The sequence below is a fragment of the Mustelus asterias genome, chromosome 17, assembly GCF_964213995.1.
Source record: "Mustelus asterias chromosome 17, sMusAst1.hap1.1, whole genome shotgun sequence".
Taxonomy (NCBI): Eukaryota; Metazoa; Chordata; class Chondrichthyes; order Carcharhiniformes; family Triakidae; genus Mustelus; species Mustelus asterias.
Genome location: NC_135817.1, coordinates 87,678,516 through 87,694,247, shown reverse-complemented (window position 1 = coordinate 87,694,247; position 15,732 = coordinate 87,678,516). Strand labels below are relative to the sequence as shown.

Sequence of the window (15,732 nt, the reverse complement as noted above, 5' to 3'; positions counted from 1 at the left end):
TCTCTCCGGGACACCCTGGTCCACTCCTCCATCACACCAATACCTCACCCCCTGCCCATGGCATTTTCCCATTGCAATCGTAGAAGGTGCAATACCTGCCCCTTTATCTCCTCCCTTCCCAGGTCCTAAACACCCCTTTCAGGTGAAGCAGTGCTTCAAGTGCACGTCCTTCAATCTGGTCTATTGCAATCGCTGCTCCCAATGCGGCCTACCCTCCATCAAAGAGACCAAACGCAGATCGGGTGACCGCTTTGCTGAACACCTTTGGTCCGTCCACAAGCAGGACCCAGACCTTCCTGCCGCTTGCCACTTCAACACACCACCCTGCTGTCCTGTCCACATGTCCGTCCTTGGCCTTTCTCAATGAGTACATTGTTTTCATTAAGGAGAGAGATGATGTAGCCATTCTAGTTGAAGAGGAGGAATGTGAAATATCAGATAAAATAAACAGAGAGAGAGAGAGAGAGTAAGTACTGGAGGAACTGATATCCTTGAAGATGGAAAAATCACCCGGGCTGGATGGATTCTATCCCAGGCTGTTGAAGGAAATAATGACTGCTCTGAGGATCTTTTCCCAATCCTCATTAGGTGCAGGCGCGAAGTACCAGGGGATTGAAGGTCTGCGAATGGTGTACCGTTATTTAAAAATGGTGCAAGGGGTAGACCAGAAAACTATTCAGCCGACCAGTCTGACTTCAGTGGTGGGCAAATTATTGGAAACAATTCTGAGAGACAGGATAAACCATCACTTAGACAGAGATTGACAGGAATAGTCAGCAGGATCATGTCTTACTAATTCAGTAGAGTTATTTGAGGAAGAGACAAGGAGGATTGATGAAGGTATTGCAGTTGATATTGTCTACATGGGTTTTTGTAAGTCACTTAACAAGGTCCCACATGGCAGACTGGTTCAGAAAAGTGAGATCAAATGGGATACAAGGAAAGTTGGATCCAGTGACAGGAAACAAAGGGCAATGGTCAATGGATGTTTTTGCGAATGGAAAATGGTTTCCACTGGTGTTCCACAGGGCTCAGAGTTGGTGCCCATGTATACATTACACTTAAATGTGGTCGCATGATTGGGAAATTTGCAGGTGACACAAAAATTGGCCATCCAGTTGATATGGACAAGGATAGCTGTTGTCTCCAGAATGATATCAATGGTTTGGTTGAATGGGCAGAAAAGGCAAATGGAATTCAATCCAGAAAAATGTGAGGTAATGAGGGCAAACAGCGCAAGGGGATACTCAATAAACAACAAGATATTGAGAGGGGTTGAGGAGGTGAAAAACCTTGGAGTGCATGTCCACAGGTCCCGGAAGGTGGCAGGACAGGTGGTCAAGGTGTTCAGAAAGCATCTGGAGTGCTTTCCTTTATTAGACAAAGTGTTGAATACAAAAGGATGGATGTAATACCGGAACTGTATAAAACACTGCTGAGGCCACAGCTGGAATTTTGTGTACAAAATTCCAAAAATAGTCACATTACAGGAAGGGTATAATCGCTCTGGAGAGAATGTAGAGGAGATTTACAAGAATGTTGCCAGGGTTTGAAAATTGCAGCTATGAGGAGAGATTGGATAGGCTGGCGTTGCTTTCCTTAGAACAGAGTAGGCCAAGTCGTGACCTAATTGAGGTGTACAAAATTATGAGGGGCCTAAATAGGATAGACAGGGGAGACTTGTTTCCCCCTAGCTAAGGGGCCAATTACCAGGGAGGCGTAGATTTAAGTTGATTGTTAGAAGGATGAGAGGAGACATGAGGAAACACTTTTTCACCCAGAGAGTGGTGGGTGTCTCGAATTCACTGCCTAAGTTGGTGATTGTGGCTGAAATGCTCAACTTATGTAAAAGGTACTTGGATCTGAAGTGCTGTAACCTGCAAGGCTGGAAAATGGGATTAAGATGAGCAGCTGGTTTATTTTTCCCTTTGGTTGGTTGGCACAAACACGATGGGCTGAATGGCCTCTTTCTGCACTGTAATCTCTGTGCATCCTTTGTCATTGTGTGTGAGTTGGCCATTGAAGTTATAGTTCCCAATTGGAAGAATAATTCCTTTTCTCGGTATTAAATTCACCAAAATATGGCAATCTGAATCTTCTGTAAGCGAGCACATATTTTTATCATATAAATATAAATCTTGTGTATTTGAAGGTTCTACTTGAATTGCATTTTTCCTCTGATATATTTGATGCATTCCATTGCCTAGGCACGTGCTGATGACTTATTTCCAGGCTGCTCCCAGTACGGTAGTTTACCCAGTCAAGCTCCTTTCTTGTTATTTTGTTCTATCTTTCTAGCCTATGCTTGGCTTTGGTACGACACCTCCACACACTGCAGCACTTAACTGTGAGGGGACTTCGAATCAGTGAACAGTAGAGAACAGAAGGAGGCTATTCGACGCATGGTGCCAGCTTTTTGAAACAGCTATCCAATTAGTCCCACTTCCCTGCTCTTTACCTGTAGCCCAGCAAATTTTTAAAAAAGTATTTATACAGTTTCTTGTTAAGTGTTGCTGAATCTGCTTCCACCATCCCTTCAGGCAGTGCATTCTAGTTCACAACAACTCGCTGCATAAGAAAAAGCTTCCCTGTCGCTTCAGGTTCTTTCCCCAGTCACCTTAAATCTGTGTCCACTGGTTACTGACCTTCCTGCCACTGGAAACAGTTAATCCTTTTTAATTCTATCGAAATTGTGATTTATGATTTTGAACACTCAAATCTCCTCTTAATTACGTTGTTCTACGGAGAACAACCATTGCAGATTCCCCATTCACTCCACATTGCAGTTAAAGAGCTGTGTGAAATATCAGATGCTGTAAACAGGGTGAGAGAAGAAATATTAGGGGTAGTGCTTCCCAGATGGTTTTGCAATGTGACCCCATTTTAAAACTAGCGTGACCCCAGATGCCAACAAAAACAAACCCCGCAATAAAGCAGCACAGTAACATTTGGTGTATAATTATTGCTGAAAAAAAACATGCTGTTGGGGCCTTTTGTCTTGCACTCATCAAGACTGGTTCGCAGGAATACCAAATCTCTCAGGGAACAACAATTTAAGTGCGTGAGAAGAGGCAGTCGGTTGGTAAGTGGAATATGGTAGGTAGAGGTACTTGCCATGGAGAATGCATGAGGGAACCTCTAATTGTCAACCTTGGATCCTTCCTAAAGCTTTTGTTTAAATTCAAACCTGGAAGGTCAGCTCTGATGGGTAAAAGAATTGCCGTGGGCAATGTATCGTATAATGACTAGCTTCACTTATTTGCCGAAAGATTAGAGGGGAGTTGAAGAGAAGTTTTCTGAGCCAGTGGTTGATGAGGGCCTGGAGGGAACTACCTGAAAGGTTGGTAGAGGCAAAAACCCACAGCCCAATTAAAAAGTACTTGCAAATGTACTTGAGCTGCTTTAACCTACAGGGCTAAGCACCAAGAGCTGGAAGGTTAAATAAGAGTGTATGGGGAATTTTCGACTGGTTCAGACTTGATGGGATGAATGGCTTCCGTCTGTGTTGTACGTTTTCAAGGATTGACCAAAGTCCCTTGTATCTGGTCTCATTCCAGTAAATCTCTCATGGCCTTGAGATCCTTCCTCGAGTATGGTGCCCAGAATTGAAATTAATACTATAGCTGGTCATTACCTAGTGATTTATAAAGCTTCACTATAACTTTTCTACCATATTCCTCCATTAATAAAGTCAAAGATCCCATATGCCTTTTAAAAATAGCTGTTACAATTCCTGTAGAGATCAATAACTAAAAAATAAATTCTAACTTCCAGTGAAAGGGTAACATGACAAGATTTCATGTTTTAAGACTTTTACTGTAACAGATTAAAAACACTAAAACTCTTGTATGCGATTTATACTTTGAATTGCCAAACAGAACTTTTCCCTTTTACTTTTGCCACAAGCAACAAGCCTACTTACACAAACCTACGCCAGGTCCTGATGGTTTACTTCAGTGCCTTTACTTTCCCAGCCTGTAAGATCTTAATGCCAGAGCTGTCTTTCACCATGAGGGCTTTTCCTGGCAATTGTTCCTCTCGCACAAGCTAGGTGAATCTTCCAGGCTCATTTCAAAGCAGATCTGGCCTTTTCAATCTGAGCACAATCGCTCCCCACTGTTCCTGCATGGTGCATCACCAACCCCTAGTTGCTTGCTCTCTCCTGGATTCTGGCAGATACAGTGTCAGGGATTTCAGGGATATCTTAAAAACCTTTGTCCCCCTCAAAGCCCATCTTCATGGGAGTGTGAACCACATAGGCCTTGTATCCAGGTAAAATAGCTGATTAGCTATTCTCGAACTCAACTCTTTCATCTTGGTAGTAAATCAAGAGTTTAATTTATAATTGTTGGAACCCATATTCTTAATGCCTTCCTCAGACTTTGGAGATGAACAGTCTAACTGCATAAACGAAGGTATTGCTACCATGCGCCTTCTCTGCAGCAAACCAACCTCTCCCTCCTTAGACCTTTAACAGCGACGTCACCCAGGCCTGTTGTTAGGCAGACTACAGAACAGGTCACATGGCCGCCCTTCTCCTAAATTAGAAACACAGTCTGAGAATACGGTGGTTTCCTCACAATTGGAGGAGACGCTGGCCTAGAAATCCAGAGACCCCCAGGGCTAATGCTCTGAGGACCCGTGTTCACATCCCACCATGGCGGACTTAGAAACATAGAAAACGACAGCACAAAACAGGCCCTTTGGCCCCACAAATTGTGCCGAACATATCCCTACCTTCTAGGCCTACCTATAACCCTCCATCATATTAAGTCCCATGGACTCATCCAGGAGTCTCTTAAAAGACCCTAGTGAGTTTGCCTCCACCACCACTGACGGCAGCCGATTCCACTCGCCCACCACCCTCTGTGTGAAAACCTTCCCCCTAACATTTCCCCTGTACCTACCCCCCAGCACCTTAAACCTGTGTCCTCTCGTAGCAGCCATTTCCACCCTGGGAAAAAGCCCCTGAGAGTCCACCCGATCTATGCCTCTCAACATCTTATATACCTCCATTAGGTCTCCTCTCATCCTACGTCTCTCCAAGGAGAAAAGACCGAGCTCCCTCAGTCTATCCTCATAAGGCATGCGACTCAATCCAGGCAACATCCTTGTAAATCTCCTCTGCACCCTTTCAATCTTTTCCACATCCTTCCTGTAATGAGGCGACCAGAACTGAGCACAGTACTCCAAGTGGGGTATGACGAGGGTCTTATATAGCTGCATCATTATCCCCGGACTCCTAAACTCAATCCCTCGATTGATAAAGGCCAGCACACCATAAGCCTTCTTAACCACCACCTCCACCTGCGGGGCCGATTTTAGAGTCCTATGGACCCAGACCCCAAGGTCCTTCTGATCCTCTACCGTACTAAGAGTCTTTCCCTTTATATTGTACTCCTTCATCCCATTCGACCTGCCAAAATGGACCACTACGCCTTTATCTGGGTTGAAGTCCATCTGTGCAGATGAATCCCCTAGGTGTCTCTGTTTCTCTGCCTCCTTTAAAATTGTATAATTTAATTTGTGTTTCCTCTCCTCATCTTTCCAAAATGCATCACTTCACACACCATGGCATACAATGTTGTGTTTTCAGTATAATGTGCTGTGGAGGCAGGGCAAGCGGTTAAACTCCTTTCTGCTTGGGTGATTTACAAAGCTTGAGTATCAGAGCTGTAACTGAAAAAGAAACTGATTTTGTTTGTTTGCAGCGTAAGCACCCTCTCCCCCCGAGACCAAAGAGTGTAAGAATCTATGAAGCGCATGTTGGAATTGCATCACCCGAGGGAAAGATTGCTTCTTACAAGAACTTCACACAAAATATTCTGCTCAGAATTAAGAACCTTGGTAAGCTATCGCTGATTGTTGTGTCATAATCTTTTACTGGATTCAGAGGTCAGATAAAACTTTAAAAGGGATGGGATCAAAGGGAACCAGAGGAGAAGGTGGGGTAGCCATGGGTTTTTGAAGCCTGCAGATAAGTTAAATCCTCGTAAGCTGTTGCCATCATCACCCGTTGTTAGAAGCATAGGCTTGGGTTTAATAAGTACAGAATTAAACATGTGCCCCAGTGGGCAATTGTCATTGTCAGCCGTCCTGCTGAGAAGCGTCAGGTAATGTCAGGTAACCAAAAGAGAAAACGCTGGAAGATGACCTTTTGTCAAAACGCTGTCAGAGTTGGAGCTGGGAAGGTTCTGGACTCGAAGCGTCAGCTCTTTTCTCTCCTTAGAGATGCTGCCAGACCTGCTGAGATTTTCCAGCATTTTCTTTTTTGGTTTCAGATTCCAGCATCTGCAGTAATTTGCTTTTATTAGGTAATGTCAGGCCCCTTGACGAACTTTAGAAAGCCGTAGGAATGGCTAAGAACCATCCTGCTGGTAACATATAGATCTATAATGGAGCTTTCGATTAATCACAGCAAAATCTCTTTGTTCATCTGCAACAGACTCAGACAGGAGTTTCAGAAAACCCTCAGTATTGGAGATTGTGAACCATGAGTTCAAAAGTGAAATGTCCCAATGGATTTGCTTTGCTAAAAATTGTAGAATTTTTTCCAGAATTTTCTATGTACTGGGTAGGGATGGATAGCCAATTGCAGAGAGAAAATGGAACGGAAAAAAACTAGAAATATTAATCATTGAATCCCTACAATGCAGACGGGGGCCATTTGGCCCATCATGTCTGCCTCAGAAAGAGCACTCTACCTAGGCCCACTACCCCGCCCTATCCCATAACCCCATGCATTGATCATGGTTAACCCACTTAACCTGCACATCTTTGGAGTGTGGGAGGAAACCAGAGCACCTGGAGGAAACCCATGCAGACGTGGGGAGAATGTGCAATCTCCATACAGACCCAAGGCTGGAATCGAACCCGGGTCCCTGGTGCTGTGAGGCAGCAGCGCTAACCACTGTGTCACCCCTGTGCCATGAAGTAGTTAGGTGAGCATCTGCAGATAGAGCAGACAGGTTAATTCAGTTGTGGACAGGTGTAGGCAAAAGGTTCTTTACCTTGTTCAGTTCAGGTTTGGCATAAAGCTCCTTATATTCTGCCCCCAATACGTTTCACTGTTTCACTGGCTGTCTTGTCTGGAGACAATACACATCTTTTTAGCCTGTCTTGATGCTCTCTCCACTCCCATTGTTTTGTTTCTTAAAGACTGGATTAGTTGTAAGTATTCGCATTCCAACCATTATTCATGTAAATTGAGTCTGTGTCTTATAAGTTCTGTTTGTGAACAGAATTCCCACTCACCTGAAGAAGGGGCTCAGAGCCTCGAAAGCTTGTGTGGCTTTTGCTACCAAATAAACCTGTTGGACTTTAACCTGGTGTTGTTAAACTTCTTACTGTGTTTACCCAATACGTCCTGCAGCTCAAAAGGCGCGACTCTGATGGACCAGGTGTATTAATTTCCCACACAGGGCTTCGACGTGATCTTGGAGCGAGGCCACCAAATTCTGCAATCTTGTGTCATGATCATGTTATTTTAAGATACAAGTCAATACTTTAGTGAGGTGGAGCTTCGGGCTCTGGGGTTAATTTGACAGTTTTAGTGTTGGCCATGCAGAGCTTTTCACACTGGGGACAGGTTGGGAATCTGAGTGCAGAGGGCAATGCTGTAATTAGTTAAAATCTCTTTTTATATTGAGGGCTGGGACGAGGAACTTCAGTTGTGTGGAGAAAGTGGAGAAGCTGGGATTGATTTCAGTGCAAAGAAAAGATTAAAGGGAGATTTACTAGAGATGTTTAAAATTATGAAAGGATTTTGCTGGAGCTGGGAAGGGTTAGTAACCCGAGGATACAGATTTAAGGAAAGCTTGGCTGGAGAGCAGGAGTTATTTTCATTCAATTAAATTCAAGCATCTGGAATCTACTGGAAACAAATTCAAAAGCAACTTTCAGAAAGGAATTGGATAAATACTTGAAGGGATAAAACACAAAACTGAATTATGAGGAGTGGAACTAACTGGATATCACTTTCAGAGAACCATCATAATGGTCCGATGGCTTGCTTCTCTGGCATATGGATCAATGCGTGACAAACGTGTTCGCTTGATTGGCATCCCATCCACCACCTTCTCAATCCTCACAGTCTGAGGATTCGGGGTAGACCATTTTGGACGGAGATGAGGAGACATTTCTTCACCCAAAGAGTGGTGAGCCTGTGGAATTCATTAGCACAGGAAGTAGTTGATGCCAAAACATTGAATGTATTCAAGAGGCGGCTGGATATAGCACTTGGGGCGAATGGGATCAAAGGTTATGGGGAGAAAGCAGGATTAGACTATTGAGTTGGATGATCAGTCATGATCCTAATGAATGGTGGAGCAGGCTCGAAGGGCCAAATGGCCTCCTCCTGCGCTTATCTTCTATGTTTCTATGTAAATATTCACTCCCTCCCGTCCTTGTGCATCGTGACAACAGTATCCCACATCTACAAAATTTGCTGCAGAAATTTGCCAAGGCTCCTTCAGCTTTTTCCAAATCTACGACCTCCACCACCTAGAAGAACAAGGACAGTAAAGCCATGGGAACACCACCACCTGCAAGTTTCTCTCCAAAGCACATACTATCCTAACATGGAACTATATTGCCGTTACTTCCTTGTCGCTGAGTGAACTCCTGGAGCTCCCATCTTAACAGCACTGTGGGTGTCCTGCCCCATCTGGAATGTAACAGTTTAAGATGGCTGATCATCATCACTTTCTTAAGGGCAATTAGGGATGGACTATAATTGCTAACTTTCACATCCCATGACCAAATTAAGAAAAAGCTTGATTGTATTGTAACAGAGTGAGTCGGTGCTGATGCGTGAGCCATAGGTTTTTTGAGTGTTCTCCTTCTGCCTTAGGGGAGCAGTTTTAAAAATAAATGACATGGCAGAATGACTAAGGTGGTATAGCCTTAAGAAAATTATAGCAGTCAGGAATGTCTCCCAGCATGGAAGAAGAAAGGTAGGTAACGGGCTCAGTTGGTGAGAAGGTGGAGGCTCAAAATTAATCTGTTGGTGTTGGGTTTGAATGTTTGAATGTTCAGCACTATCCTGTATGTCTGATTGACCAATCAGTCCAAGTCCACCTTTTGCTTGTTCCAGTCCCAGAACAATTGCCCAACTATGGTCAAAAAGCAGACTTAATAGGTGGTGCCTATCAGTTTAGCAAATGTCAGAACAGGTGGAGTGCAGCTGAGGGAGGGATTTCTGTAGAACATAGGACATAGAACAGTACAGCACAGAACAGGCCCTTCGGCCCACGATGTTGTGCCGAGCTTTATCTGAAACCAAGATCAAGCTATCCCACTCCCTATCATCCTGGTGTGCTCCATGTGCCTATCCAATAACTGCTTAAATGTTCCTAAAGTGTCTGACTCCACTATCACTGCAGGCAGTCCATTCCACACCCCAACCACTCTCTGCGTAAAGAACCTACCTCTGATATCCTTCCTATATCTCCCACCATGGACCCTATAGTTATGCCCCCTTGTAATAGCTCCATCCACCCGAGGAAATAGTCTTTGAACGTTCACTCTATCTATCCCCTTCATCATTTTATAAACATCTATTAAGTCTCCCCTCAGCCTCCTCCGCTCCAGAGAGAACAGCCCTAGCTCCCTCAACCTTTCCTCATAAGACCTACCCTCCAAACCAGGCAGCATCCTGGTAAATCTCCTCTGCACTCTTTCCAGCGCTTCCACATCCTTCTTATAGTGAGGTGGCCAGAACTGCACACAATATTCCAAATGTGGTCTCACCAATGTCCTGTACAGTTGCAGCATAACCCCACGGCTCTTAAACTCCAACCCCCTGTTAATAAAAGCTAACACACGATAGGCCTTCTTCACAGCTCTATCCACTTGAGTGGCAACCTTGTGGATATGGACCCCAAGATCCCTCTGTTCCTCCACAGTCTTCAGAACCCTACCTTTGACCCTGTAATCCACATTTAAATTAGTCCTACCAAAATGAATCACCTCACATTTATCAGGGTTAAACTCCATTTGCCATTTTTCAGCCCAGCTTTGCATCCTATCTATGTCTCTTTGCAGCCAACAACAGCCCTCCACCTCATCCACTACTCCACCAATCTTGGTGTCATCAGCAAATTTACTGATCCACCCTTCAGCCCCCTCCTCTAAGTCATTAATAAAAATCAGAGAGAGCAGAGGACCAAGCACTGATCCCTGTGGCACTCCGCTAGCAACCTGCCTCCAGACCGAAAATTTTCCATCCACCACCACCCTCTGTCTTCGATCAGATAGCCAGTTACCTATCCAATCTGCCAACTTTCCCTCTATCCCAACACCTCCTCACTTTCATCATAAGCCGACCATGGGGGACCTTATCAAACGCTTGACTATTATCAATCTTGACTATTGAGCAGCTCCCACCACCTTGCAAACTACCAATACCGCCATTTTAAAATTCTCATCCTTGTTTTTAAATCCTTCCATGGCTTCATCTCTACATAAATATACATATATATATATATATATATCTCTCTCTCTCTGAAACCTTTATCAAGGCACACAACCCTCTGAGACGTTCTTGAATTCTGCCCTCTTGTGCATCCTCAATGCCCATTTCTCTGCTGTTGGTAACTGTTCGGTATTGGATCCCTTCCTGAAATTCTTCATTTCTTTCTCCCTTTTAAGATGCTCTTTGAAATCTACCGCTTTAAGCAATCTCTTGGCCATCATTTCTTGAATATTTCTTTGTGGCTGAGTATCAAATTTTGTTTCTTAACACTCCCATGAAGTGCCTTTGAACATTTTAATATATTTAAAATTCTATATAAATGCAAGTGTTGTTGATGAGTGGCACTGTGATCAGTTTCCAATGACATGCCGTTGGACGCGATACCTTATTTTCAGTGATCCCCGCAGTTACTCACCTTCTCTGTGAGCGAACATCTTTCTGTATTTTCATATTAAAGGCAATGTTGAAGAGAAGCCTTTGACTGGAATTAATTTTCTTTGGTATCAGCAGGATTTTGAGTTTTTCCTCTTTCTGGCAGCTTCACTTTTAGAGTATTTCCACTGGGATTCTAAATAACTCCATGAATTCCTGACTGCTGATTGTATGTGGTACGTTGAAAGGAATAAGTTAGATTGCTTATCTCATACCACAATGCATGTGTTTGAAAGCTCCTAGGCAAGGCATAATCCGTGCATCTGATATGATGCTGGGCTCGTGTTCACATTACCCTATTAGGAGGATACCTGCTCTTCAGATTGTACGAAGCCAATGCAGAATTGTCCTCTGGGGAGCGGGAAAAAATTGCCTTCTCTGTAAAAAAAATTGTGTGGTATGAAGTTAGTTATTCATTTTTATTCTTTGCTGAGTTTCCCCCTTCTCCCAATTAGTTGAGTGACACTATCTGACAGCAAGTTGTGGAGACCTGTTTTTATTGGTAATGGGAATAGATGATAGAATTTGGGTTTTTTTTTAGATTGCAAAATCCAAATAGTGTGGATGTTGTAAATCTGAAGTGAAGCCAGGAAAATGCTGGAGATATTCAGCCAATCATCCGGCAGCATCTGTGGAGAGAGAAAGAAGAGTTAATGTTTGAGGTTGATGACCTTTCGTTTGATGAGCAGTCATGAACCTGAGATGTGAACACTGTTCCTCTCTGCACAGTTGCTGTCTGACTTAGCATTTTTATTAGCTGATCTAGCATTTTGTGTTTGCCATGATGAAAGATGTCAGTCCAGGGAAATGGAATACTTTCCATTTCACAAACCCAGGGCTGAATTTTACAGTGTTTTTTTTTTCCATGGGGGATGTGTAAAATAAGGTGGGCATCCACCTCACCACCTTCCTGCCCACCCTGGAACTCACCCACAGAATACCAGGCTGAAGTCAGCAGCACGCCAACCATATTTATATCAATAATTAAGGGTCAATTGGGCTTGTTGTCAGGTCTGTTGACAGTGATAACATACCGCCCACATCATAATAGGTTTAGTGTGAACGGCAGCGATGGAACGGGAAGCCTGCTTTTTAACATGAATTGGTTAAAGGGCGGGAAGGTGGAAGAGATTCTCCTTGGGGTTGCCCTTTGCCAATCGCAGGGCGCTTCCCCCTTAGACTGAACACTCCCTTTCCCTTGAACCCACCCCCCTCCCCCACTGGCCCCCCCTCTCCCCCACTGCCCCCCCCCCCCTCCCCCACTGGCCCCCCCCTCCCCCACTGGACCCCCCCTCCCCCACTGCCCCCCCCCTCCCCCACTGGCCCCCCCCCTCCCCCACTGGCCCCCCCCCTCCCCCACTGGCCCCCCCCCTCCCCCACTGGCCCCCCCCCTCCCCCACTGGCCCTCCCCTCCCCCACTGGCCCCCCCCTCCCCCACTGCCCCCCCCCTCCCCCACTGGCCCCCCCCTCCCCCACTGCCCCCCCCCTCCCCCACTGGCCCCCCCCTCCCCCACTGGCCCCCCCCTCCCCCACTGGCCCCCCCCTCCCCCACTGCCCCCCCCCTCCCCCACTGCCCCCCCCCCTCCCCCACTGCCCCCCCCCCCTCCCCCACTGCCCCCCCCCCCCTCCCACACTAACACAAAACATGGAACATTACAGCGCAGTACAGGCCCGTCGGCCCTCAATGTTGCACCGACCAGTGAAACCAATCTAAAGCCCCTCTAACCTACACTATTCCAATATCATCCATATGTTTATCCAATAACAATTTGAATGCTCTTAATGTTGACGAGTTCACTACTGCTGCAGGCAGGGCAATTCCACGCCCTTACTACTCTCTGAGTAAAGAACCTACCTCTAACATCTGTCCTATATCTCTCACCCCTCAATTTAAAGCTATGTCCCATCACCATCCGAGGAAAAAGGCTCTCACTATCCACCCTATCTAACCCTCTGATCATCTTGTATGCCTCTATTAAGTCACCTCTTAACCTTCTTCTCTCTAACGAAAATAACCTCAAGTCCCTCAGCCTTTCCTCATACGATCTTCCCACCATACCAGGCAACATCCTGGTAAATCTCCTCTGCACCCTTTCCAACGCTTCCACATCCTTCCTATAATGCGGCGACCAGAACTGTACGCAATACTCCCAAGTGCGGCCGCACCAGAGTTTTGTACAGTTGCAGCATGACCTCCTGGCTCCGAAACTCAATCCTTCTACCAGTAAAAGCTAACACACCTTATGCCTTTTTAACAACCCTATCAACCTGGGTGCCATCTTTCAGAGTGCAGAGAAGGTTCACAAGGATGTTGCCGGGACTTGAGAAGCTGAGTTACAGAGAGAGATTGAATAGGTTGGGACTTTATTCCCTGGAGCGTAGAAGATTGAGGGGAGATTTGATAGAGGTGTATAAGATTTTGATGGGTATAGATAGAGTGAATGCAAGCAGGCTTTTTCCGCTGAGGCGAGGGGAGAAAAAAACCAGAGGGCATGGGTTAAGGGTGAAAGGAGAAAAGTTTAAAGGGAATATTAGGGGGGGGCTTCTTCACGCAGAGAGTGGTGGGAGTGTGGAATGAGCTGCCGGATAAAGTGGTCACTTTTAACATTTAAGAAAAACTTGGACGGGTTCATGGATGAGAGGGGTGTGGAGGGATATGGTCCAAGTGCAGGTCAGTGGGACTAGGCAAAAAATGGTTCGGCACAGACAAGAAGGGCCAAAATTGGCCTGTTTCTGAGCTGTAATTTTCTATGGTTCTATGAATCTATGCACACGGACACCCAGATCCCTCTGTTCATCCACACGACCAAGTATCTTACCATTAGCCCAGTACTCTGTATTCCTGTTACTCCTTCCAAAGTGAATCACCTCACACTTCTCCGCATTAAACTCCATTTGCCACCTCTCAGCCCAGCTCTGTAGCTTATCTATGTCACTACCCCCCCTGCCCCCTACCCCACTGCCCCCTACCCCACTGCCCCCCTACCCCACTGCCCCCCTACCCCACTGCCCCCCTACCCCACTGCCCCCCTACCCCACTGCCCCCCTTCCCCACTGCCCCCCTTCCCCACTGCCCCCCTTCCCCACTGCCCCCCTTCCCCACTGCCCCCCTTCCCCACTGCCCCCCTTCCCCACTGCCCCCCTTCCCCACTGCCCCCCTTCCCCACTGCCCCCCTTCCCCACTGCCCCCCTTCCCCACTGCCCCCCTTCCCCACTGCCCCCCTTCCCCACTGCCCCCCTTCCCCACTGCCCCCCTTCCCCACTGCCCCAGAACCTGGTGTGTGACCTCTCATCTTTTCCACCCCATCGAACTCTGGTGTCTCCACATCATTCCCAGGACAGGTACAGCACGGGGTTAGATACAGAGTCAAACCCCCTCTACTCTGTCCCCATCAAACACTCCCAGGACAGGTACAGCACGGGGTTAGATACAGAGTAAAGCTCCCTCTACACTGTCCCCCATCAAACACTCCCAGGACAGGTATAGCACGGGGTTAGATACAGAGTAAAACTCCCTCTACGCTGTCCCCATCAAATGCTCCCAGAATAATTGGCCTAATATCTGTCATGAAATTGCTAGAATCTACAATTAAGGTAGGGTAACCCAACATCTTCAATTTTCAGCTGATCAGAGAGAGCCAACATGAATTTGTAAAGGGTAGGTCATACCTAATGAATCTGAGGGAATTTTTTTGGAGAATTGACTAAAATAGTGGGCAGGGAAATGTCTGTGAAATTTATTTCTGTGGGTTTGCAGCAGGCTTTTGATAAAGTTCCTTTTCAGATCCTGTTAACTGAAGTTGAAGCTCACAGAATTGAGGGCAAATAATGGACCTGCTTCGGTAATTGGCTGAGTGGCAGGAGACAGATTAGGGAAAATGGGCAAGTCAAATTGACAGGATATGATTAGTGATGTTCCAGACGGCCCTGTATTGGTGCCTCAACTATTTCCTCTATTTATTAACAATTTAGATAATGAGGTAGAAAGCAATATATCTGAATTTGCGACCAATCAAAGATAGGCAGTACTGTAAGCATTGTTGATGGAAGTATAAATCAGATATATTGATAGTTTAAATCCATGGCTTAGTCTGTGGCAGTTGCATTTCAGAGTAGGAAAATGTGATGTCACCAACTTTGGTTCTGGGGTTTTGAGATCCTTGTCGACATGAGAGTGAAGTGACGGAAGTAGCGTAGAGGTGGGCTGAAGCGGAAAAGATGAAAGATGAGGCAGAGGTCCAGATGAACGACTGCCGGAGATACAGTCCTGACCGGGCTTTCTTAAATCTGACATGGCAAATGGACTCTGACGCTTCTGTTCATACATCTTTTTCTGAAAGCAACATTTTGGAGGCACCTTCAGTGCTGGTCATGAGAAGATCTTGCATGTGAAGGTCTGTTGTGGTACTATTCCTTTATGTACAGTAGTTGCAAAATAAAATGGGAAACTAAAAAAAACATAACTTCGGATCTGAAAAGGAGAGGACTGGATACTTTTGAGTTATTGAAGAGTGGAGGTCCAAAGAGACTTGGGGATCCAGGTACGTCATTGAAATGTCATGAAGAGGTACATGATGTGGAGATGCCGGCGTTGGACTGGGGTAAACACAGTAAGAGTTTTAACAACACCAGGTTAAAGCCCCAACAGGTTTATTTGGTAGCAAATGCCATTAGCTTTCGGAGCCCTGCTCCTTCGTCAGATGGAGTGGATATCTGCTCTCAAACAGGGCACAGAGACACAAAATCAAGTTACAGAATACTGATTAGAATGCGAATCTTTACAGCTAATCAGGTCTTAAAGATACAGACAATGTGAGTGGAGGGAG

The 15,732-nt window shown here is 45.7% G+C and overlaps 1 protein-coding gene across 3 annotated transcripts in view; it reads left to right on the top strand.

Moving 5' to 3' along the window:
* gbe1b (glucan (1,4-alpha-), branching enzyme 1b) overlaps window positions 1-15,732 on the top strand; it is a 580,146-nt gene that overhangs the window by 296,428 nt on the left and 267,986 nt on the right. For all 3 annotated transcript variants that reach the window (XM_078233069.1, XM_078233067.1, XM_078233068.1), the window contains exon 5: window positions 5,712-5,847. In XM_078233069.1, the coding sequence (XP_078089195.1) occupies window positions 5,712-5,847 (136 nt within the window). The remainder of the gene's footprint in view (window positions 1-5,711; window positions 5,848-15,732) is intronic.